Here is a 26,510-nt window from a genome sequence, read left to right as displayed (position 1 = left end):
TATTTCTTTATCAAATGTTCTCAAAATATCACTTCTATTCTAATAACCTTGGCTTGTTGTCCTAAATGGTTGAGTTCCTGCACTAATCTCTATCTCCAACTCAAAACAAAGTTTCTTGCTTTTTTTTCTTACCCATTAATTTGACCTTTAATACTGAAAAACAGCTACTGAAACACACAGTTTTTCTTAACTTAAAGGCAATTTTTACTATTTCTGTGTGGATTAGAAAATACACTTTTCCAGATACTAACCAAAAAGTCTACCCTGCTTGTCATCTTCTCCTTTCCTCTGCTTCCAATTAAAAATAAACTAGAGCATAACAGTATTTTAGGTGTTTTTCTAATTTTCATGATACGCACTTACACATCATGTATTATTCAAGGCTCTTTTGAACTTAGAGACACGAAATGGGAGATGAATTATCTCACTACAGGAGATAATATAAGACCTCAGTACAAATTGAGAGCACATAGGCACTAGTGTAACAAAACATTTACAGCAGTCACAATTTAAAAAAATTGGTAATAACCTTCAGCACATCCATCACCTTGCTTCTTTCCCAGAAAACCACTGACAAATAGTGAGTCATTAACAAAAGCAAATTTTAACCTTCATATGCTAGTTTTTTAATTCATATTATTTAGAATTAGACAACCTGGTTAAAGGAAGCAATCCAATTCATAAATTCTCATCATGGCTAGGCTTCACGAACGAAGATTTGAGAAGGGCTCTACCCACACTTGCTACAAGCGCGCTGATGTCATAAATTCTAACATAAGGAAATTAATCCAAATTATAATAAAAACAATGTAATTTTTTTAACATGCTAGAAATATCATGTGAAGATGGTATTCGCTATATTTGGATTCCTCTGAAATTTCAGGCATGGCAAGGAGGTAGGAAAATATCTAAGGAGCGACAAAGAGATAAATGTTAACTCTAATTATTTGCTGATAGTGGAGTTCAAAGACTGTGTAACCAACAAAAGAACATTTTTATTTAGTCAATAAACTCTCTGAATAGAAGCTTCATAAACATACCAATTGAAGGATGTCCTCGTCTTTTGGCATAACACTAAGTTCCAATATGCTGTCACTGAAACAAACAGGAAAAAAACATACATCACACATTAACTTCTGGAGAAGATTTTAAATTCTTGTTACAGAGACGATCCATTAACTTCCATAGATGACAACTATTCAAAAACTCCAACACTCAGCTATTCTGACAAATACTTTACACAACAGAAATAAACACTGATTTCCATTAGAGTCTTAGCAAGACAGAGTAGAACAGAAATCTGACTCAAGAACACAACTGTGTTCTCAGTAAAACCAGTTTATTGAGCCAACACACTGGGTTTGGCAGGCTTTTTTTTTCCATGAAGTCCTAAGGTACACTACTTGTTTGGAGCTTCTTGGACAAAACGACGTGACAAATTTGTGAATACAAGATAAAACTTCTCTCCTTCTTCCATTTAAAATTAAGTCTCTAAAATTGCTAGGCAGAAGACATAACCACCACATCAAGTGAAAAGTGGAGCAATACCAAGGCAAGCACTGACTTACACCTTTCCACTCCAATCACCTCCTGGCAGAATCAGCTTAAATACATTTAGTCATCCAGATGACATCTGAAATATGGATGAAAAATGCTTGCTATTTATAAGTGCTGCATTTGTCAGTCTGAATTGCTGAAACCAAAAGCAGCAGCAGCAGCATAAAGATCCAGGAATCCAGACAGTTCAATCAATGTGACTCAAATACAGGCAAAATCAGGACACTAAATGTACCAGTTATCCAGAATCAAGTATTTTAAAACAGTGAAACCTACTGTCTGCATCTACCAGAAAAAGGTATTTTTACAAGCAAGTGAGAAATATGTGCTTGTAACATGGGATACGAAATAGCTGAATTCATTATCTCATCTGACATAAAGGAATAATCTGTTCACATTCATTAAATGTAAAGACTAATGTACAGTCTATTTTAACTAGGTTGGAAAAACAGAAAATGAAGATTCTATGACCATCATTTAGAAATCACACATTACATGTCACAAGAAAAAAAACAATGTATTTAAAAAAACTGACCAGTACCAGCATAAAAAAAAAGGCATAAATCCTAACTGGGTATGTCAGACCAGAAATTTGCTGTAAATACAACACATTAGCTGAGAAAAGATAAAACCAGCACAAAGACTGACCCCAACTTCAGGGCACACTGATCAGCTTATGAAAGCACTGAGGAGGAACTCAGTTTCTTATTTCTACAGAAAAGAAAGTCATTATCTCAAACATGTAATGTGTGATTTATTATGCTTCCTTATATGAAGAATGTTTTTATTTTGTGGTTCCTTTTCTATTTTTTAGCAACCGCAGATATAAGGCTGCATTCCAGAATAGCAGAGTAAGGGTATTTGGTTTCACAATCTTCTTAAATCATTCTTCATTCTGGAGAAAAGTGTTCGCCAAGAAGCAAAAATTACTTTAGTTTTGAAACCAAGTATCAGCAGTGATTTAAGTTTTTCTTTTTAAGTCTACACACATCTAGGAAAAAATGAGTCTTCAAAAGCCTTGTTAAGATTTTTCAAAATACTGAATTTTAAGAAACAAGAGAGTATTGACTTTATGTACATTTACAATAACATTCCCCATATTGACCGAATGCATAAACAATGGAACTATTTAAAATTATTCTTTCAAAGTAGTGTCATCATGAGCTGACTTATCTAAACTCCTTTGTACGGATTTTAAACTATCCATCAGCTGTAAAAGAAAAATATAATATGAAACAGATACCACAGCTTGAAGCATTTCTAATGAATTGTTCAGACTTCATTTCTATGTGTGGATGGCATGTATGTATACATCCTATTAGGCAACTGATAATAATCAATCCTTACTTTCAGGGTGAAGACTTTGGATGTTAAAAATACGATAAATAGCACTGCTCCTCTTAAAGCGCTTTTTATACGAAGATACATAATCTGAGACAGAATAAACCATACTCATTCAAATATCTTCTGTGTTGTCCCCCGATTTTTTTTTTTTAAGAAGGTAATTAAATCTATTTCCACTCACAGACTTAACAGCCATTTTAGTAGTGATCCAAAAGAGAAAAGAATTCCATTCAGGAACAATGTTTTAAATGTCATTCCAATAACTACTTAACTACTCTATTCCAGTTTGCTGAAGAACTTTCTGGAGACAATTTGGATCTTCCTACTTCATATTTTCTGACATGCTCTCAGCATGTTTTTCAATTGTCATATAAGAAACAAAAAGTGTTAAGGAAGACTTTAGGTGCACCTTTCTATACAATGTACATGTAAATTATGAACTAGTAAGTGTTGATAAGAACCATCACATAGAAGATGGTAGGTTATACTGAAACACTAGGCACAGTACTGAGAACTCTGAGATAGCTATCATTCAAATTTCTTTCATTACACATTCTAAGAGCCAAATTTAAATGTATTGACCCAGAGTCATCAAACTAAAGCACTAATCATAAAGACTACCTTCCAATGCATTATTTTGTATTAATGATTCAGTAGCTGAACTCTGTACACTTCTGAGTAATCCCAACACATTCAAGAAGAATTTGCAAAGAGAAACAAGTGGAACAGACAATCATTCAAATTCCCCACAGTTAAAGAAATAAAAGAGGAGGGGGAAGAAGTTGCAAATCAGAATCTGTTTCTTGTTTTATTTAGAACTATAAATAATTTAAAGTTAGATTAGTAATCAACAGATCTCCAAGTTGATTATGTATGTAAACAGATAAGAATAAAGTCTTAATGGACCAAAGTAGCAACTGTTGGTAAAGAGCAGGAAAAAGACTTGAAAGTGTTCTTGTGACTAATTGTGTAGTTACTGTAGCAACTCTTTTGAGGTGTGTCTTTTATCTTCCAGAGGAAATAATCAGTGTAAGTTTAGCTTTGCCATCTCCAAGCAGAGTAAAATAGAAAACATTCTAGACACAGCTTGAAATTTTTCTAGGAACTATACAAAGCATGGCTGAATTATATCCCATCCATAAGTCCCACTGGAAAATAAGAGTATCATTTCATCTAAGGCAGCTAAGTTCTGATGTCTGCAGCATTATATAATGAAGACAAACAGCTATAATTGAAAAACTTTCTAGAAAAATAATGAACACCTATGAAAATGGAGCCACTGGAGTGATCTAAAGAAGTCTGCAAGTCCACACTGAGTTTCGTTGCAAAGAGCTGAACAGTGAAGGAGGGGAGGGGAACTCTCTCTTTAGAAAGAAGAGTATAAAATGTGTTGTATCCTTAAAAACTACTCTGAAGATGACAAGAAAAATGACAAAAGAATAAGCATTTACAGTCATCAATATGTTTGAATGAGTAATTAAAAACAATAATTAAAAATACAGCAATTAAAGTATCTAGAAAACCAACACACAGCCTACTAAGACTATGAAGAAAACTGTATTTAGTCATGAATAAAGGAGATTTCAACTGACAACTTTTCAAAAACCCTTTCAGCATTTTGCTTGCACAAAGTCTACTAAAGAAACCAAGGTGTGCTGGATGAAAGATCAGCTAAGACACAAAACACAGCAAGAACTGTGTCACTGGGTATTTTTAAAATGAAGAGCTTAAGTACATTCAACAGCAAATTTGTGCAAGATCAACTTATCAACTATTAAATCAAACAATGTAGGTAAAATCTGTAGTTCAGCAAGTTCCTAAACCAAGGATTTCTGGGAATGGGTATGGTATTTTCTGGGCTGGTATTATCTGACCATTCTATATTTCACTGTTTCCATATACCTCTCCTAAGAAATCTTTGCTAAATATTATTAGAGAAGATAATGGCATAACAAACCATCAGCCCTACCCAGGATGGCAATGCTGATTCAAGAGCAGCCTGCTAAAGCAAGAACCATGCACCATAATAAAATTTTATTTGCCATGAAAGGGTAGCATAAGAAATAAAATACTTGTGTGCAGAACAAACTGCTCTGAGCTCCAAAATACTGTTTTGAAGCAAAGAATGAGAGAGATGATTCTTCAGTCACAGGAGAAGTACTGCCTGTAAGCCACAAGAAAGGTACACCTGGTCTGCAGTCTGAACTCTCTTTATGGATCAGAATTAATATTCATCTGTTTATATCAAGAGGTTCAGCTGAAGACTTCCTAATGGTTGTATTTTCTGTATAAAATGCTGGAGGATACACATGACCTTTTGTTACAATCTTCTGTGATGTACACATCTGGCTTGAGAAAACAAACTGTTCTCCTCTCCTAACTAACAATAGCATCCCTTTATCCTCTCTGCACTCATGGAAATCAGGGGGACAGATGCAGCAGACATCATTTCTGATTGCACTAGATAATCACTGACAAGGCCTCGTTCAGGTGTCCCTGGTTTATCCACAGTGGGCAGGGGTTGAACTCTACAGAATGGTTCAATAACTACACTCTCAGGGTTGAAAATTAAACTTTATTCACAGGCACACCTAGAGTTCACTGAAGAATCACTGACCACACAGATGTGGTTGGTCTCTTTCTTGGATTAAGAGAGTTAACTGGCTGATGCACAGGCTTGGGCATGTAATGTCCTGTGTCTTGGGTATACACTACTGTACAAAAGTGGTATCTCTATAAATATAAAATCAAGAAATGATACATGGCTAGTGTTATCTCCAGTGAAGGACATAAAAGAAGGTAAGGTTCCATCTTTCCAGCTCTTGTATAGACACTATTAATGACACAAAACATGTTTTGGCCTGCCTTACCCATCACACTCTTTCATGCTGATCATAATACATCTTTTTTGCACATAACCCATTATTATACTGGAAACTTGTTACTGTAGAACAGAAACTGATACCAAGAAAACTAAAAATGGAGGCAGACAAGACACAAAAATGAGTATCTAGACTTGTGTATGGACATGATTTCACAAGCCCTTGTGAGTCGCAGGCAGGAGCAGTATTAGCATTTCCTCCACTCTGTGCAAGGTTCATAATTTGCTGCAAAACAGAGGAAAGCCAAGATATTTTGCAGGTGTGCACTAGAATAAAATTTTTCCATTACTAAATATGCTGATTTTGAGTTATTAGATCTCATAAGCAAGGTAGATTTTTCTGATTTTCAGTTGACACATATACACATGGTGTATGTGTATCTACTTTGTCTGCTTTAAGTTCAACTTTCCTCTATAGCACTCAGTGTTACTTGCTATCAAGGGACAAGTACTGACATAAAAGGACTGTTGTATAATTCAGCACACCTATTCTCAAAACTCTCTCAGTATTCACCAAATACATGAAAAACAGAAATAGTAAAACTGAGTGTGTATTAAGGAAACTTTAAAAATACAATGACATTTCAAAACCCCCACAAGTGGTCATTTCCTGCTTGGTATACAAAAAATAAGAGGCACAATGAAATACTAGTACCTTACCTGTTCTGTATTAAAGCAATGACTTGAGAATATGTCTTCCCAATAACACTTTCCCCATTGACTTTTATAATTCTGTCACCTGGAAATGGAAAAGTTATAACTGAAATCAATTTGTCTAGACATTTTTTAAACAGTTATTTTGTACTTCTGTACCCCATAATAATCAAGAACACCAATATAAATTCAAGGTTAGTCCTCCTTAAAAATAAAAAAGAAGGTAAGATGCACAATACAACTACATGTAACCATACACGGGACATAAAATTTCTGCTCTTTTCTCAGAACATGTTCAGATGTGCACCTTACCCTAAACTTCCAAATGAATCATGTAGAAAGTCGTAGAAAGAAAACTGCACGCAGGTGTAAGCTATACCAGAGGCTCACTTAGGTATCCCATCTTCAAAACAAACCTGTTGATGTATGGTAACACATACTGACAATTCTGCCTGATTCTTAAGCAAATTACAAGTAGATATTTCATGCCAGCACTTAACCTCAAAATAAAACCAAACTTTTAACTCTCCTTTAATAGCAGTGCATACTGCCATTTTGTACTTCTTCCTTATTAGAAATAAAAAGCAGACCTTCTGAAAACTCCAATTTCCTCCTTCCTCAGAATAACCAGTGCTGTTTTCAAGATATTACGGTGTTTAGTGTGCCTTGGACAAGGATAATGAGTTATTTCTAATCCATATAGTTCAGTCTTTAGATCTTACATCACTTTTGTAAGATTTCTTCAGATAGTTTGTTGTACCTTCCTCATTAAGAGCTTCTTATACTCTCACAAATAAACTGTCAAATCTATTGTGAAGAGTTATTTGTAGCTTTTGACGAAAAACCTATCCCATTCCTTGAACTAAATGATATTTAAAGTCATCTCTGATCTGAAGAGCAGAAAGTTATCTTGAATTTACCAATGAGGAGAAAATGGTTTAAAGATAGGTAAGGAGCTTTGGAAAGCTGCTAGAGATAAAAGAGCTGAAAGAAAGAACCCATACAAAGTAAGCCCGAGAATGGCTTTTTTAACATTGCATTAGAAACTGAAAGCCCTTTCCCTGTTGCTGGCAAGATCAAATTAAAGAAGGAAAAAGCTGCTCTCTCTAAATACTCAGCCTGACTTGGAGAAAATAATGCTTTAAATGCTTGTGCTCTGTGGAGGTTCCCTTCACAGACCCTATGGATTTACAAACTACATGGATCTTCTGACATTTTAACTTGGTCTGCGCTCACAATGTTAAGGTAATGCAAATAAACTGGTGCAATATTTTGAACTTTATAAAAGTTTACATATTCCCTTCAATTCATTGGTTACTGCCTTTTTCCTTGACTGAAAGAACTCTTTTGTGTCTCTTGCTTCTTAAGGGATGAAAGAAAGCTTGGTGGCAACATTTAATAGCTGCTGGCAACCCACATGCCTGATAGGCACCTGTGATGGATGGCAAACCCTATCCCACTGCTGCACATACACAGACGTGTTATGTAATCAGGGTGAGAAACTGGACTATCCATGGAATCACACCAAAATTAACCCTTTCAAAAAGCTGTAGAAAAAAGGAATGCTATAGTTTATGCCAAAACATATTTTTATTTACAAGCCCTGAGTCCTGTCCTGTTAGATTGTATCACAAGACTTCCTCAGAACACACCAGATCCTCCTCTGGAATTTGAACTGGCTTTTTTCCAGGCTGTTTAAGAACCTGCTCACAGATGTAGATCTTTCCTCTGTATTTCCTCTAAAAACTAAGATTAGGAATATCTTTAAAATAGGTTACACCATCTTATCTATACTTGTGCAGCTTTTATTTTTCAAAGAAGCAGACAAGATTATACACAGCAGTGAAATGAGTCTACTTGAAGTATGCATCCAATGGACCCACCAAGAGACCCAGGTGGGACATGCTATGGAATTCTCACAGGAATGACGTGAGCACAGACAACTCTGTAAAATACAACTTTGCTCCACTTCAGGGACACATAAAGGGGAAGGTCAGGGCCTGTAGTGCAAAAAATGATTTAGAAACATGAAGGCTTTTCCTAATAGCTCTCCATCAGTCTGGTGGCTCATTAAAGACCCTTGATCAAACCAGAAATTACTCTGAATGCACTTAAACCATCTCCCTTTCTACACACATTTTAGTTCTTTATATTCTTGCCTATATAAAAGTGACAGCATGAAAACGAAGACATGGGAAATGTGCATTTCTTTTGGCTGTTTGTATTTCAATATTTCTAACACTTATGCTTGGAATCAGCTATGTTATTTTTTCATGAAATGCCTCAGAGGTTAAACAGGGGAAGTATTTTCTTTTTATCTCTAACAAACATGATTTCACAGGAGTATTTAAAAATATTCAGAACGGTTTGTCTTACATTTAAGATATTGTAACCTACTGCTCAAATTAGCAAGAATATTCCAAGTTTTCTGATGAATAGCAGCCAGGTAAGCTCCTGAAAGAGAGCTCAACTCATTCTGGGTAATGAAGCTTATGCTGAGATTTTCAGTATTATAAAGGACCCTGCAGCAACGAAATAAGAATTGACAAATGTAACTACCTAAACTCATACTCAATTTTCAAGTATTTTCTTTTCTTCAGTGTGATCATGAAATAGTGCCAAGTTATACTAGGAAAAAAAATATAGTTGATTTTACAAATTAAGAAATTTAGATGGTGTCTGTATTCGAGGTTAAGCAATCTACCCGGCTGATCACTCCCTGAGTGTTTTATAATATAATTTCAAGACAGAGATACAGTCATGTATTTCACCCTAAAACCTGTAAACAAGAAATATTGGCATGACCTAATTAGATATAGCAGTGTGTTTAAGAAGACTATTCTAGTAACTAAAAAACGTATTTTTCTCATTTATTTTATCTTCTTTATTCTGGGCTCCTAAAAATCTCTTCTATGACTAAAAATAAAATCATCTCTACAGATTTCATCTCCCTCAATTTGGCAAACACTGAATAGAGCAGAAATTAACATGGCTCCTCTGTACAACTTCAACATATGCTGTGTTTTATCAAGCCAAAACATTTCTTTATATAATATCATCAAATAACACTGAAGTAGCCCTTCCCTGAATAACTACTTTAGTAGGAGTCTAAAAAAACCCAAATTACATTGCACAAGTAGGATCTGGTACTGCTTTTAAACTGATCATCCTAGAAACTTCATATTTTTTTAGGAAGACCATACAAGCTTATTCTATTCCAGTCAAATGCAGGTGCATAACTGTTTCCAAAGGAAAATATCAACACTCCATTACTGATACAAGCACAAACCTTTCATAGATTGTAAGTTTTGTCGCACTTTTAAGAAACCTGTGTTTGTAGTGGCATTCATCTGTGCAACTTATCTTTTTATCACCTGTAAGACTTTCCATTCTAACACGATTTTTTCCTTTGAAACTTGAGTAAAGGTGTGACACATTGCACAAAAACCCTATGTTTTCTGCTCTCTAGTTTGATTGAAAGAAAGACTGAGCAGGATTTTTTCTAAAAAGAGATAGACTTGGACTGTCCCTACTGAATTTAAAGGAGGTAGAATGGAACAATTTAAAGCACATAAACCTGAATGTTTTCAGGTTATCAATTTGTCACAAAGCAAAAGGAATAGGAGCTCACGGGAGTTATTTTCCTCCCTTTTCTCCTTCTGTTCACATTTTACCATATACTTATTCTTACTATTTTTAAGATAATAAACCAAAAACACTAAGACTGTAATGCCTTAATAAACATCACAGTGCTTTCAAGATTAAATCCTGGAGGACAATTTGAAAGAGATTTTAGCTTGTGAATGAAAGAACAAGGTTTAAAAGGAAGAGAGAACTATATGTAGAAACTTAAATCACGAACATTTGACATCATGTACACAAACATATCACAGAAGAACAGTACCTGTGCACAGTCCAGCTTCAAAAGCAGGTCCACCCTCTTTAACTTGTTTAACGAATATGGTATCCATTGGCTCCAGTCTATTTCTTTGTTTTCCTGAGGACAAAAGAATATTTAATGGAATTTCATTATACTGCCTCAATGTTTTTACTCCAAGAATATTTTTGGACATAATCCCATTTATACAGACCTACAGAGTAAGAAATAATGATGTAAGCTAAAAAAATTAAATTTCAAAATCTTTCTTTAGAAGGAAAAAACGTAACATTGATTTACAGTCCTTCTGGAACTGTAACACTGATTTTCTAACAGTGTTTTTCAGATGCTCCAAGATGAAGTAGAAAGTTTTCTTGAAGTTCAAAAAGCAATACATAATTCAAAGTAAATTGTAATGTCTGGAAATGCTGTACCTATACATTATTACACAATGTGGAAGATAATCTGCAGTAATTAGAAAACATGTAAACCTGTATCTTCTTGCTTTCTCAATACATGCTTAATTTCTCCCAGAAACACAGGTACCTATGTAATCAAAGCTGAGTAATTCTTAGCTAAGCAGCCACTGTGTTTGAATATCAAGAAGGGGGGAGGTGGGTGTGTGTGCAGTAAAACAAACAAAAAACACAAACAAAAAACCTCCACAGTTATACTGCAGGTTAAAATAGTGTTGCTGTGCTACATCTGCACATAGTTGGAATAAGTCATTTTACAGCACCTACACACTCCACTTATATAATTTTTATACCAGTGACCCAAAAAAAAAAAAAAAAAAAAAAAAAAAACACAACAAGCACCACAAATCCTGCAAAAAAGCAAACATGAGAGACTCCCCCTCCCCACCAAACACATTATTTCCAGTCTGCAGAAAATTGCACTCAATCTAAATTTGTCCTACAGTGTTATCAGTGTCTCCTGACACCCCTATGTGGTGCAAACTGGAGCAGTCACTGAACCAGAGGCAGAACCTGGAAGGTCACAGCCAGATCCACATGGTCTGGCAGTACCAGCGCAGGCTTGAACAGCCCAGTTCCTCCCAACTCCAATCACCAGTTACTACCCTTGTTCCACACTCTCAGCTAAGGAAATGCCAACTTGGAGGCTTCGTGATGAGCCAGCCTGGGGAACTGACATGGCATGAAAGTTATCTTGGTCTGGGTTGCAGTTTACCAGGAAACCCTGGCATAGCTGAGACAGTAGTTTAAATGCAGAAAAAGAAGGAACAGCAGGAGAGAATAAAGGGATTGCTTAAAACTGGCACTGCTGATAAAAGAAACACTCCTTACAACTGGAGTATTAGGTTCTAATCACTTCTTCAGTGATGGACCTTTGATTTAGGCAAAAATGGCACTGCTTTTGGCAGTACTTTCCCTACAGCTTTAAATATCCCACCTGGACATATTTAATAATCCACTGCAATACTTACTGAATATAAATAAAGTGTCCCCCTTACCCCTTTTTTTAGTTCAGTTTCCATGTTGGAAAAGCGCATTATTTGAAAAACTTTAGTAAATTGCACAGAATCACACTTCCCTCTGACAGATCCACATTTTTCAAAGACAAGTTTTAGCCTAATGCCTTCAATTCTGCAACCTCTCAGTATCCTGCCATTTTACCACAAAACAGTTCAACAAAATGGCTTACTCATATGCCTCCAAATGGTCTTCTCAAAGTAATTCCACATTGTCAGAGAATAATCAAAAAGTTGATCTGATAGAGTCAGATAAATACTATATATAAAGCAACTGAATTACAGACCCAGAAACTCCAGCTGGCAGCTCAGTCCCCAAATACTTTAAAATTTGATTAGTGGGACAGAGCTCCAAGACATACAAAATGCTCTTTGTGAACCAAAGTTAATATCTGTCATTTTTAATCTGCAGATTTAAATAGACACTGAACATATGATGGGTCTCACCCCTTAAGAGGCAGTAATGTTTCAGCAAGTTTAGAGAAGCTCCAAGAATAATCTACCCGATGCCATGAACAAAAGGTTGTTTCAACCACTTAAAAGAGCGAAGTTAAAATATGGCCTTTTATAGCAACACCAAACATCCTTCCCAGTGCTGCCACTTAATCCTTTACATACAGTCCCAGAAGGGACAAGAAAAATAAAAATAATGCAGCTCACATGGCACATTTAATTTGTAACACAATATCTGATAATTATAACCCAACACCAAGGGGCTACCTCAGCTTCCTTTATAAAATACTCTTTAAAAAAAAAAAAAAAAAAAGCTTAGTGGTCTATTGTTAGTTTGCTTAGTACTCAAATGCTCCTTTAAACCTTATCCATACCAGAACATGCAAAGCAAGAGGTCAGGAAAATAAAATTACTCCCATTCAGTATCCAACCCAGAATTCCTTTAATACACTTCCCACTTCTGCGTAAGAGGGAGGAAATCCTGTAACGATTTTTGGAGTGCCTAAATGTCCATTTGATCCTGTCCACATCAAACCATCAGGTAAAAGCAAGATGCTGTCCAAAAATGTGAGCCTAAACTTCCCTTGTTCCAAACTCCACCATCCAGAGCAGACTATAACAGTGGAATTTTTATACTAAGTTCTCCAGCTCTGCACTACATAGTCTCAAGATTCAAAATTTCCCTTTCTAATACTGAAAGGCCCAATTTTTTGGAGCATGCCAGCAATTCCTTACAATGTGACATAACAAAGAACAGTAAAGCAGCTCAGACTACTAGTCCTGTAAGACATGTAGCCTTATTTGCCAGTGCTTTTGCAGTGCTCATTGCTGCATATGATTTTGCCTTCTCCCTCCTTCTCCATACTTTTGTTAGCAACTTTATAATTGAGCATTACATTGCAGGCTACCAGCAAATAGGACGATTTCTTCCAGATCTTTAACTGCAAGTGGGAAATAAGACATCATGCACACACAAAAAACAGGCTAAAGTGTGAGCTGCCAATAACACACTCACATGTGCAAGGAAACAGCAGTAGCCGGTATGTTTTTCATAACTATGCAAATCTTCTAATTAATCAGTAATTTTCAACCAAATACTACACGCTACCTTCACTAGCCAGTGAGATCACAGTAAAATCTACAAATTAAGATTAGTGTCTTTTTTCAACTGTGGTTCAAATGAATATAAAATAAAATTAAAAACTTTATTCATAATACATATCATAGAGCAACTTATGATCTAACCTTTACAGTATCTAGATTTTTGAGCTGAGACTACAAGTCCACACTGCCTTCACAGTCCGACAGTGGAAGTGGGTTTCTCACTGCAAAGTTACAAGGAAGCTTTCTTGACAAATGTTTAAGGTGCCAGAAGTAGCAGAGGGTAGTACACTGCACTAGCACAACTACTTCATTTGCAAAATAGTAAAACTCTAAAATGCTCTCTCTCTCCATGGTAAAAGGGAATATAAAAAACAACAAAAAATTACTACTTTTAAACATAACACAGAAGTAAGACTAGTTAATATTTATAATTGATTTACTGTCAATCTGGGGGGTCACAACCAGTAAAACTTCCCTTAACTCCCCCAAACTTGACAAAGAAATTAATTGTAGCTTAATCCCCTAAAAAGCTAATTTAAAATACAGCTGCTACAAAGAACATGAGTAGTATTATATTAAATGCAGTAGCCATGAGATAAATTAACTCTCTGCAGACCAGGTAGTATTACTATACTGTTCTGCAATTCACCTGGAAAACAAAATGACATGGCAGAAGTTACACTATCAAATCTACCAACACACTACAACATAGCAATAAGCACATTATTTCTCTGTAGTCATTGAGCTGCTGATACAAAACACAGTCAGATAAAAACATCTGAGTCACAAAGACTACACAAAAAGGACACTTCCTTGACAACCTTTACATTCTGGAGAGAAAAAAAAAATTAAAAAGAAAGAAACAAAAAAGGAATCCTATGCCGAAGAGCTATTGCTGACATAGCTCTTTCTTTCATTTTGACCTGCAGAGCACAAACCTGCAAGTGCTGGGACACAGCAGAACACATACTCTCTCACAAAGTTTCTCCTAAGAACTCATCGCTTAAAAACATGCCGTTATCTTCCTAGAAGGGGAGGAAAAAAAATAAATCTTCTGCTCAGGACAGCTGAACTGTGCTTAGAATTCCTCATAACACAGGCACTGAATAAAGCCTACAGACTTGTGTTAAATAACCTTTCACAGAACATTTTTACTCCCAGCCCTATGCTCAGCAGACAGCAAGGGGATGACTTTCATTTTTATATTCAAGAATCACCAGCCCAATTACTTTAAATCAGTAAATTAAGACCAGCTCTTATGTACATCTTTCTCTGACTCAAGAAGGAAGAATATTCCTCTTGAACATGAAGATCTACAAGTATGCTTTTAGATATCCAAGGCATTTGAGCTCCATTGCTTCAACAAGGCTGAGTGGCACTGATTCTTTGGGCGCCTTTCAGGCAAAAGGAGGGGAAATAGATGGAGGGGGGCAAATGCTTCAAATTGATTAATGAATCAAAAACTTGCTAATCATTTCCCAAGCTACTCAAAACAAGACTGCCACGAGTATAGCAGAAGTTAGATTTATTATCTGAAATTTCATTTAATTAAATATAAATCACAAAACTGTCAGGATTACACTTAACTAAGAGAGTCCCACAAAAGACAATTACAGATATTATAACCTGCAAATTAAATTCCATACACAATAAGCATTTCTCCACTAGCAATCCACTGCAGAAGAGGAGCCCAAACGTCCCACTCCAGCCCAACTGAGCTTATTTCACCCACTGTTAAGCACAAAATAACTCAACTGAAAAACACTAACCAAAATATAAAGTGCAAAGGATGTCTCTGAAAGAGGATAATAAATAAATAAGTGCTGTTGAGTCATTTAGCAAAGAAACACCTGGCATTCAACTCTCTGATACAGGAAAAATACACCCTCATTATTCAAAGCACCCCCGGCATTTTGATTAGGCAACTCAAAGATGGTATTCCTTATTTTGCTCACTTCCCTGTTAAACCATTTGACTAATACAGCCTTAACTCAATCTTCCTGGCAAGGTGGGGGTAGAAGACGAAAAAATAACCTGGCGTTGTTACAGAAAACATGTAATAGTCTCAACTTAGTTACAAACCCTCCAAAATTGTGTTCTCCCATTGCATTATTTGCCAAAACTATTACTTTTTAAATTTATCTCAAATCGAAAATTAAACCTTTTCAAATTTAAAATTTAAGCTCTGATTAGTCTAGAGGATTTGCTTTAGTTCATAGACAAGCATAGGCCCACAATTTATATCTGTTGTAGTGAACCTACAGTCTCCCCTAAATGCATGGAAATTACACTTTGTGTTTGTATCAAAATTCAAAGATGATTTGAACTCAGCAGTAATCAATGAGAAACATTATGTATGTGACAAGTTGGAAGGTCAATCCACCAGATATTCTGGATGAACTATAAAGGAGCAAAGAATCCTCAGGCTGTGGTCTCAGCAAAAAACTAAATGAGCCCTCTTTTAGCATTCTCAACATTTGGGTGTTAAAAAATGTTAGATTAAAGAGGGTAATTTAGGATAGCGCCACTATCCTAGAGCATTAGTCTGTTGCCTTTTACTCCTAATTCTATTATCATACACCTTAGACCATATCACCCCAGCAATCTATGACCTTTCAATACTTCCTTTCAACATTCATTTTCTTGCTCCTTATCAACCTTGTTCCCATCATCACAGGCACAATATGTTTATTCGTAACAGATAGAGCCAATAGACCCTGACGCTAAAAAGGATGGGATTAAATTAAAACCTGGGAGAACACTAACTACATTACAGAAATCAGGAGTCTGTTGAAAGAAATGAAGCATCAAAACTCCAGGTCCTATGTAAGTTGCAGTAACGAAAAAAAAGCTTTTTCTGCATTTTTTCCACCTTTCCCCTGAAGGCTCTACATCATCACAGCAGACTTGCAGAAGTGAAGAAGCCCAAATAATAAATTGGATCTATTTAGCTTAGACAACTGAAGGGTAGAAACTTTAACCCATATTTAGGCACATCAAAAAAAAAAAATAGCCTGGTGATCAGAGTTTAGTGTTCTAGAAATCTTAGTGAAAACAGATGTCTAAAATCTCATTAACAGCTCATTTTTATGTGAAAATGAGCTGCTATTTGCTATAGATACTTCTACACAGAAATAGAGATTAACATAATACAAGCAACATCATATTAAAAAAAAAAAGATACTGGAATCCCAGGTACTCTATTAAACAAAAAAATAGCTTAGTTCTCCAGAAATATCAAATTTCTTTCAGTCTTATTTCTTTATGCTTATCACTGCTTACTTTAAGCATGGCCACCAAGCTGAACGTTTTTGAAGAAAAACATGTTTGGGGACAATATACAAGAACTACCAACCAATTTCATATGTACTAGACTTGTGTTTTGGCATCTAGAATTTTAAATACTGTTTGAAGGACAACAACATGTAGAATCATACTTAGTGCACAATGAAACAGCATGGAGATATTTTTCTCCAGCACCATTTACCACATGTTGACAATGTAAGTTTTTAATAAATAATACTACTGCTTTTACTAGGTGTTGTTATTTTTGGGTATGTCTCCAAATATTCCTAATATGCTCTCTTGGGAAAGTTTTACCTGTGAGATACCACTTAAATGAATAACTGCATTTTGAAAAAGGGTAATTCCAGAAAAAAAGAATACGTATTTGAGGATGGCAAACCATCCTCAAAAAACATTAAATAAATACTCCAAGTTATTTCTTGGAGTAATAACTACAAGAAATACTTAATATAGGCTGGTAAGTATAACAGAAATTCTCAAGAAAACAGTGATAAAAGTTTCCAGTCAGAGACCAAAGAATCCACTGTGGAAGATCTGCATCTTCTGACAAGGTGCACCTCTCAGAGAAGCATTTTAATGACTTAGCTAAAGGTCAACAACCTGATGCAGCAGAAGAATGAGAGAACTGAAAACTTTAAAATAGTAACTACAAAATATTTAGGGTAAATCTGTTGTGATGCCCTTCCAGCAGAAAAAAGGGTGCTATTGTCCCCATGGAGGAGCAGGACCTGCGTATGTGAATCTTCCACCACTGGTCTCAAGAAGCCTTGGCTACTTCTTCCATTAAAGGGCAGTAGCAGACACCCACCAAAACATTGCCCACATGGAGTCTGCCCACAAATCCTGATCATAAGCTCTAAGCCAGCTCCCCATCCATCCTAGGCCAGACCTCCATGCATCCCTGCTGCTCTCTCACAACCTGATCAGAAAAAAAAAAAAAAAAATCCAATCTCCACACTGTCCCAACCTGTCCTTCCCAAAGTGCCTGTACCCACCCCCTGCAGCACCCTCGCCCTCTCCTGTTGGATATCCCACCCCCTTTCTGTGATCCCAGTGAGATCACAGCACTGCAAATGAGTGCAGATCTCCAACTCCTGGTTGTCCTCCCCAGGCTGCATGTGTGAGTGCACAGGGGCCCCAGAGAGGCCCTGAAAAAGGCACAAGAGCTCTCCCCATCATACTGTCCTGTAGACACTCTTATTCATGTGCATACACTTAAGGTGGTCCACTTTTGTCCCAGCTGTTGACAATGAGGTGTCTCCTGTCCACTGCATCCTAACCCCTTTGCTTGACAACTCAATCCTGCTTCTTGGCCACCACCTCCATGCCAGTTTAGAGCTCTCCTGGACAAATCCACACTACCTCTTATTCTAAATGCTTTGAAACCTTACTGCTTATCAAAAGTAAGATTAATGCAAGTCATGAGCATGATCTAATTATATACTAAATTCTACAGCAGAATATAAGACCATATAAAAATATTTCTTTCACTGTTAGAATACATCAAATCTGGTACACACTTTTATCTTCTGCCCTCTAGGCTTAATTAGGTACTCTGCTCCTTCAGAAAAAAATATTCAAGTGCTCTCAATAAAAGGCAATAGCAACAGAGATGCTTTTCTCCCATGCACCTAATCAAATATATAAATGTTGAATCCAACAAAAAGCCTCAAGGTAAGCTTAACCTACAAAAAGGGCAAAGCAAAAGGGCAAAAACTGATAAAAAAAGATACTTTTGCACTGGCACACACTGTTTCACAAAAATCAAAAGCTTGAATCCCCTTAGCTTAGTCTTTCAGACAGGAAAGCCCAAGTGAATTAAGTGAATTACCATTTACAAGCTTCAAAAGGAGAGTGTTTATCAGTGGGATATTTTTCCCGTTCCTCGCGGCAGGGCAGGTTTTCCAAGCTCGGCTGCAATGCCGGAATGCGCCACTGGGCGTCTCCAGCGCACGGCCCCGCCGCTCCCTGCCGGCCCCGCCGATCCCGTGTCCCAGGGCCCAGGACTCAAAGATTCCTTCTAATAACCCTTCACAGAACTTGGGGCCTACGTGCTGTCGCTGAATAAACGTCTCGTTTGTGAATTTGCAAAATGAGATGTGCGCTTTTCCTGATTTTCTCCCCACGAGCTGCCTACTCAGCTCATTGGGGAAAAGGAGCAACTTGCAGCAATGTAAATGGAAACCGTTTCACCCCTCTCCACCCCCAAGGATCACACTAAACTCTGGAGAAAAATGTCTTACAGACTTTGTCCCATTTTGTTATTTTTAAAGGTGTAACACACAGAAGCGGTAGGTTAAGTTCCACTGGCACCTACATCCTCTGCCCCACAGTCATCTCTTCTCTTTTCAGGAGCACAAGTCAAATCTTCTCTCCTTAGTGAGAAGGCTGTTACCTTTCAGAGTGTTTTGTGCCCTCTGTTCTCTATTTCAAGGCATACAACATACCAGGCTGCCATAAATAAGCAATAGTTGAGCCGTGATTCATAGTTCAAGTAGTTACACAAAAATTTCCATAAAGTAATCTTGTTCCCACCTGCACAGGTCTCAGAGTGAACCAAAGAAATACTTATTTACTGCTTTTCCACCACTGAAAAATAGATCTCAGATAACATTTTAGATAAACAGAACTACGTTACATCTTTAGATGATTGAGTTCTCCCTGTAAGAAGAAGAAGAATACCACGGAACTTTCTCTAGACCACAAGTGCCACCATGCTGGTTTGGCACAGATCATCGACTCCCTTCCTTTCCTAAAGCAATCTGCCTTTTTTTTTTGTATGTCAAAACAGATACAGGATGTTTCAAGTTTGGGGAGTGATAAGGAGTAGGAAGAGATTAACTTTTCACTGTGTAATGCACAGGTGATGACAGCCGAGCAAAACTAGGAGGATGAAATGGATGAATCCATCTGCTTCCAAGAGAAAAGTAAGAAAGTTCAAATAAATTCATATTTCCCATAATGCTTCTCATATATCACAGCTACACAAAGAAAACTGAAACAGAAGTTCAGAAAGGTCCTCTGTCTTCCAACTAAACAAGGTATTTGAAAATACACTGAAACCAGGTACCATTCTGTGCTACAAACCATAACCCACCAGTAAAGCAAGCACTTGGCCCACGCTGCCACCCGTCTTTGGGCAGGTTTGTCCCCAGGAAGCCGCACTGCTCTGCCAGGTGAAACGCACACTGAAGCCCTGCACATTGTACTCACAATGCAGCTGATCCCCCCTCCCCCATGTACCTCCCCGTTGTGACAGAAATGGAAATACAGAATAAATTTACAAAAAGTAAGTTAATGTGTGAATTAAGACAGAGAGCAGACATAGGCAATATGAGAGGGAGAAAGCTATAAAAATGGAGCAGAACTGACTGACATAACCTAGAAATAAGTGACTAATCAATGAGATTAATGCTCACACTGAAGTGAATTCAAGTTTCAGACTCTTAAGTAGTGACTGAAGTATATTACACAGATGAAGCATTCAATATATTGGAACTATGAGAGAATAAAAACAAGACATACCTTGTCTATTCCCATTCTCTTCATCCTAAGGAGGAAGAAAGAGTGCATATTAAAAATTCAATAAATGGAAAAAAATGCATCGGCATCTATTAGATACAAAGACTTGAAGTGAACTTGTAAGGTTAAGTCTGTATTCTGGTACCTCCTACTTTTTCCACAACTATTCAACTTAGAGAATTAAGGCTTTTATTCTGAGAATGTAGAGCAGTAGCTATTTTAAAAACAAACTAAGCACAATCCTATGAAACATCCCCCCAGAAACAACATGAACAGCATGATGCGAAAACAAATGTACCAAAACACATGAAACACTGCCATGAAGCCTAATACTGCACTTTGTGTTCTTGCAAGCACGTTCCACCCCAAAATCCAGGCAGGAAAGGTTACACTTTAATTATCTAAGGATTCAAAGCTAAATAGGCAAGAAATACAAAATATTTTGCAAACAAGGTCTGAATATGGTTTCCAAAATTTGAATATTTTTGTTTTACACTCAGTATTATTGTCTAGGAAAAACTATGTACCCCAATCACTATTTAGTAATAACCTTGAAGAGTCTCCTTTTGCTCACTGAACTATATACACATAATCAAAACTACCAGGTATCACTGACAGTCCTACAAAACAACACCACAACCAAAAACCCAACAAAACAAAAAACAAAAAAATCAAAACAACAACAAAAACACAAAGACCCAACAAAAACACAAACATACAAACAAACCAACCCCTAACCACACCCATCCCCTGGAATCATACAACTAGGAAGTACTGATGGAAAATGGTATGCTCAAACAAACAAATAAATATATTACTTTAATACTTTCTTGTCAATATTTTAGTATGAATGAAAGATCATGGTTAACCTTGTCTACAAAATTCAGAAGCATTTAAGAAGCACAATTGTTTAAGTATGGAAATACTTGCGTTCTGAACTGTAACCTTCATGGAGCAACAAATGTTCAATCTAAATAGAATTTCTTAGACTAATATGTATTATTTATAAAGTATTTTTAACTGTTCACCTCAGCTAATTAGAACAGCTTTATCCTGAAAGAAGGCACAAGGAGGTGATCACAGAAATAATTTTCACCTGAATATTGCCTCCTACTTTTAAGTGGGCTAATTCCAAATTTCTAGGTATTTTGCATTTGAAGACAAAACACTATGCTTTTCATATTAAATATTCTCAAGGCAACTATACACTGAACTGAGCAATCCATTCAAGAGAGAAAGACCTGAAGAAAGAGAGGGAATAAGACCTGGATACAAACACTATACAATAATGAGGATGAGACCAATCTGTCCTAGAAGCAATAGATTTCTTGTGACACATACAAAAGTTCTGTTGGAGCTCTGTAAGATACTACAGAAAAGCAACTTTAAGGAAGAGAAAAGCAATAAAAGAACTTCCCCAAACCTGAAACACTGAGTTAACAGAAATCTGGTACTCATCCTACTTTGAGAAAGCCATGATAATTATCACTGCCACCAATGTAGTGTATTCCTTAAGCTTTCCCTCCTACATTCACCTCTTACACACTGTAAAATATTAGTATATGCTGCATCCATACCTGAAGAGGTTTTCTTTTATCATGTATTTGCTTCTCAGACAAATGGAGAGACTCAAGAGAACAAACTTGTCATGCAACGTAGTGTCTGATTCTAACAAATCCTAATAAACATCTGATGCTAAATGCATTATGTAACAGTGGTTTTTTGCAACGCTAGCTTAAGAAATCTTCCACACACTCTTTATTCATTTTCTTAAGGGGAAAGGAGGCATGGAAAGCAAAAAGGATACATAATGGGTTATTCCTGAATGTGCAGCTATTCCCAGTTTGGTGTGTCCCCACAGAAGCAGACTAGTACTTTTGCCAAAATGAAATGTGTTAAACCTCAGCCTCAGTTTCCAAGATCATCTTTCACACCGTCCTTCACCCAGGGCTCTCCTTCCCAACAAGGCCTACCAGACAACACTTTCTTCCATAACCCTTCTCTATCACAATGCTTATAAATCAGTTAATTAGTACTAATTACAATGAAAAAGAGACCTCTGATTTGTAGTTAATCAGCTGGTTTGTGCAGGAACCATGAAAGATAGTAGAACTTAGCCTTGTATCCTGAATTTAACCTAGACCTGCAGTATTACGAACATACTGAATGTTAAATGAAAAAAATTAGATACAATGCAAAATGTTATATATATAATAAAAATATAAATTAAACATATCATACTAGCGTTTACTTCTAAAATATGCAGAGATCCTTCCCTGAACTGATTATAATCAATCATTTTCAATAATTTCAATGACAGTAAGTAAAGTCTGATTTCCACTCAGATGTGAGTGTAAATGGAGAAAACAGAGCTTTATGGATGTCCCTCATATTCAAGCCACTGTCACCTTGTCACTCCTTCCTTGTAGAGAGCTCCTCAGGACAACACACAAAAAGGTTTTCCAACTGAACATACTTTTTATTACACCAATTAGCACATTGAACTTCTCAAAATTTAAATAAAAACCCAACACCTTGAACACACCTAGGCAGAGAACAGGTTATTATACACTTTTATAAAAGTACTGCCCACTCTTCTCCACTCAATACATCCTTTAGGGTGGAGATCTTGGCTTCCAAACAAAGTCACGTAAGTGGCTTTCAAAGCTGCAATGTTCTCCAGCCTGTCAGAAACAAGGAATATCCAGCTGTGGTGTGATCCCTACCACACCCTGCAGGCTTTAGAACATTATGCTCTCTGTCCTAGAGATGACAATGTTCCCCCCGTGCTAAGAGTCTTGTCCTCTTCCCAGAGGATTCCACCTGACTTGTCAAAGCTTTTTCAAGCACACAAACTGCCAAGCAACAGGAGTAGAACTTTTAATGGGGACATTTTCATAATATATTTCTGAAGTGGAACAAAGAGTAGCTACTAAAAAAAAATAAAAACCACATATATACACAAAGAATGTGGAAAGACTGTTTGAAGGAAAGCTCTTTTAGATGCCTTTTTTTCCTCTTCACTACCTCTACTGGGTTACATTTATTTGCAGTAAAATTTAGAGATCTTAGGGCAAGCTTACCCTGTGGGAAAAAAAATTAAATAAATGAATAAATAAAAAAAAAATAATCAAAGGAGCTAGAATGCAAAGCCTTCTCTGAGGTAAAAGAAGACCTCTGCATTGATCTAGAGGGTAAGCACCAGCATCAGGTTGACACTTGTGATAACAGAAGGGCTGTGGCTCTGAGAAACAGGCAGAGGATTTGAGTAACTCTGGCTGTTATGTCAATGGCATCTTCAACCTCCAGCTGTAATATCTGTCTTACATCAGAGAGGACCACATACATTCTCAGGTGTGAAGAAGGGACAAGGCTACTGCAAGATTCAAGACTCCTGGAAAACCAAATCATAGTCATCATTACTATACTCCCTTTAAGGTGTGCAAAATGAAACATCTCTGACTTCCATAGTCCTTACAATTTTGATCAGAGAGGAAAGGTGTTTGAGCTTAGAACTGATGACAGAAACTGTAATCAGCTGTTAACCAATAGGATCTTTGATCAAATAAGAACTGCAGAGAATTCAGATTTGCCTCATATTAGGATCAGGCTGACAACAGCTGAATTTCATTCTTTTATACCATAACTTAGGTATATGGATTTCTATAAAAGCCCCCTTAAGAAGACTCGAGTAATAATTTGGAAGATCTGTTCTTTTTTCTTGCTCCATCTCATGGACATTAAAAGGAAGAAAGAAGAATATAACCACTCAAGCTAATTTAGAGAAGTACAGATCAGGGGTCTGTCCAAACAAACCTTATCATCTTTACATGAAACTGAATCTGTGAATAAAGGTGTTCATCCAACCATCTCATTATTTGCTTTTCAAAACCAGACAGAAATAGGAATGAATTAAGCAGATTCAGACATATCAGAGAAGAAACGGAAGAAAAAAAGAAAAGGCATGAAGACCTTTCTTGCAGAAAAAGTGGGGAGTTAGAGCTTCAAGACATCTTAAGATTTACAGGTATCAGGCTCACTATGTACTGCTTGGGCCTCTCTAAGAAATCATCAGATATAAATGGGAGAGGAAGGACTGACATTTTTTTTTTATATTGCCCTGCCTTGTGACTGTCTCCTTTTGCATGTGAAAAACATACTGGCCTCTTCAGAGACATCTAGTGATGGCTTTCTTCCAGAATGTATCCAGTCACTTTTTAGTTAAGGAGGTTAATCCTGCTCAGGCTGTTTATTTTCACCCTCAGCATGAAGAAGGGCTCTTGCTGTGAGATGCTAACAAGTGCACGTAGTTTGTTCTGCTCAAGGCTAAGGTTTCCCCACCCTCCTTCCTCTGTTTCACATTGGAATTCAACCAGAGATTGCTATAACCTATGCTGAAGGACAGAAACACTGGGATCACCTGATACTGGTAACAGTCTCACTTCCATATAACTTCAGCGAGACATCATTGAGGGAAAAAATCTGGGCACTCAAGTGCAGGCGGAATAGCTGAAGTTACCTGGAAAAATGTGCCAGCTTTCTCCTGTAAAGCTTTTCCTACTTCTAAAGAAATCTTATAGCCACTGAGGACAAGCAAAGAAAGACAACTTAAATGAATGACTCCTGCAGAGATACATGAGTCAATTAGCTTCCTGCTCTTTCAGGAAAGCTTCAATACCCATTCCCCAGCTTGGTAAGGATCTATTCCTCTGCCTAACTGGAAAAGCAAAACTGAGAGGTGGCATTGATTATGAAAACTATTACACCTGATGACTTTAAAATGAGCAAATCTTATTTGAACTCACTAGGAAACACCCTCTCTCAATATTAAAAATTCTCACTATCAAATGGACTTTTTCTCAACACCTGGTACTACAGCAGCTTTCAAAAGGTTCAGTCACATAAGAGAATACATACACTCTTTGAGCAAGGCAGACCAATTAGCGACTAAACATTTAGATCTACTTGTTTTAAATTAAAAAATGTAAAATACTTTAAGGAAGTTGTTCTTTAATGTAGGACTGTATATATTTGTCTCTTGACTAACAGAATTGCAGATGATGTTCTCTTCAGCACAAAGAACATAACACAGAAGCACAACCTATCTTTCTAATGTACATTAATTTTAGGATACTCAGAAACTAAGGCAAACTAATGTTTCTTCATCTCTTAGTATGATGGTATGAAAAACTTCAATTTGAGGAGGTGGGGAATAACAACAAAAAAGAAGAAATCCAAACCTCTCACTCTTGAAGCCTACACTTTAAAGATGTACAAACTAATTAATGACACTGGCTTTGGGTAAAAAAAAAAAAGGGGGAAAAAATCTGTACAGAGAAGTATTTCCATATTCTGCAATGACTACTGGTCTTACCCATGGTACAAATATTAACAGACTGACATGCTCAGTCACCCACCTTACACGAGGGATCTCTCGTCTGCATAAGACAGATCTACAAATACATTTATTTCCAAGTAAGTTGGATTTTTGACCCTAAACAGTATAAGGCTAATATGTATAAAGTGCTTCACAACTAATTTCACTCACTTTAAAAGAAAACTGCACTGCAGATTCTGGAGGGTAAACTATGAAGTGTCTTAAGGTGAAGCCAAAACCCTGAGATGTCCTCCTTAGCACGACAGTTTTGGGACCAGGCCAAGAGAAAGTTTCTTCCTCCTCCGATGGTGATATAGCTTCACTCTGTTCTTTTCCATCTTTATTTTTTGATGCCTAGAATAGAAAAAGACATGCACAGAAGTATTAATTTGGATCACAGAAAAAGAAGAAAACAAGAGTAAAAATTGCTAAACATTCTCGTACACTAGAAAACAGAATTTCTCCCCCCATAACCAAAATAACTTCATGAACACTACTATTTTCAAATGAAATGTGTATTGTAAAGCAGCATCCCTTACACCATTACACCTCTGGTCATATTGCACACAGAATGTCTTAAATTTTAAATGGAGCTGGATATGAAAAAAGTCAACATAAAACAATGAAAGTCTTGAGTGAACCACAACAAATGTGTACAGCTTTGCATGTTTTATTCGCTTTCTATTTAGAGACAAACATGTGACTTCTAAGACCCAAATTCTGGGTGCACATATCCCACTCACTTAAGTACAAAACAAACTCCTTTTTTCCTCACTTAAATGCAGGCACAATTTTCTCCACAAGTATCTCCTCACTTAAAACAAGTAAAACAGAACTGCAGAACACATACAATTGGTTAGGCTTTTTCAGCAACACACTCCCCCTCTACTCATATCTATTACTTCACCTTTGTTTTTTCCACCCTTAGTTAATTCTTCTGAAC

At 36.7% G+C, this 26,510-nt stretch overlaps 1 protein-coding gene across 5 annotated transcripts in view; it reads right to left on the bottom strand.

Annotated features, from left to right (window-relative positions):
• Window positions 1–26,510, bottom strand: part of ARHGAP21 (Rho GTPase activating protein 21) — a 114,806-nt gene that overhangs the window by 40,330 nt on the left and 47,966 nt on the right. For all 5 annotated transcript variants that reach the window (XM_027894511.1, XM_027894510.1, XM_027894514.1 and 2 more), the window contains 5 exons: window positions 25,739–25,921; window positions 20,194–20,218; window positions 10,341–10,433; window positions 6,443–6,521; window positions 1,041–1,095 (listed from right to left, as the gene is read on the bottom strand). In XM_027894511.1, coding sequence (XP_027750312.1) covers window positions 1,041–1,095; window positions 6,443–6,521; window positions 10,341–10,433; window positions 20,194–20,218; window positions 25,739–25,921 — 435 coding nt within the window. The remainder of the gene's footprint in view (window positions 1–1,040; window positions 1,096–6,442; window positions 6,522–10,340; window positions 10,434–20,193; window positions 20,219–25,738; window positions 25,922–26,510) is intronic.

This window comes from Empidonax traillii, unplaced genomic scaffold (genome assembly GCF_003031625.1).
Source record: "Empidonax traillii isolate 1590-97213 ecotype Southwest subspecies unplaced genomic scaffold, ASM303162v1 scaffold430:size563586, whole genome shotgun sequence".
Classification (NCBI taxonomy): Eukaryota; Metazoa; Chordata; class Aves; order Passeriformes; family Tyrannidae; genus Empidonax; species Empidonax traillii.
Note: the sequence above shows the minus strand (reverse complement) of the source record. Positions and strands in the feature narration are given on the sequence as shown.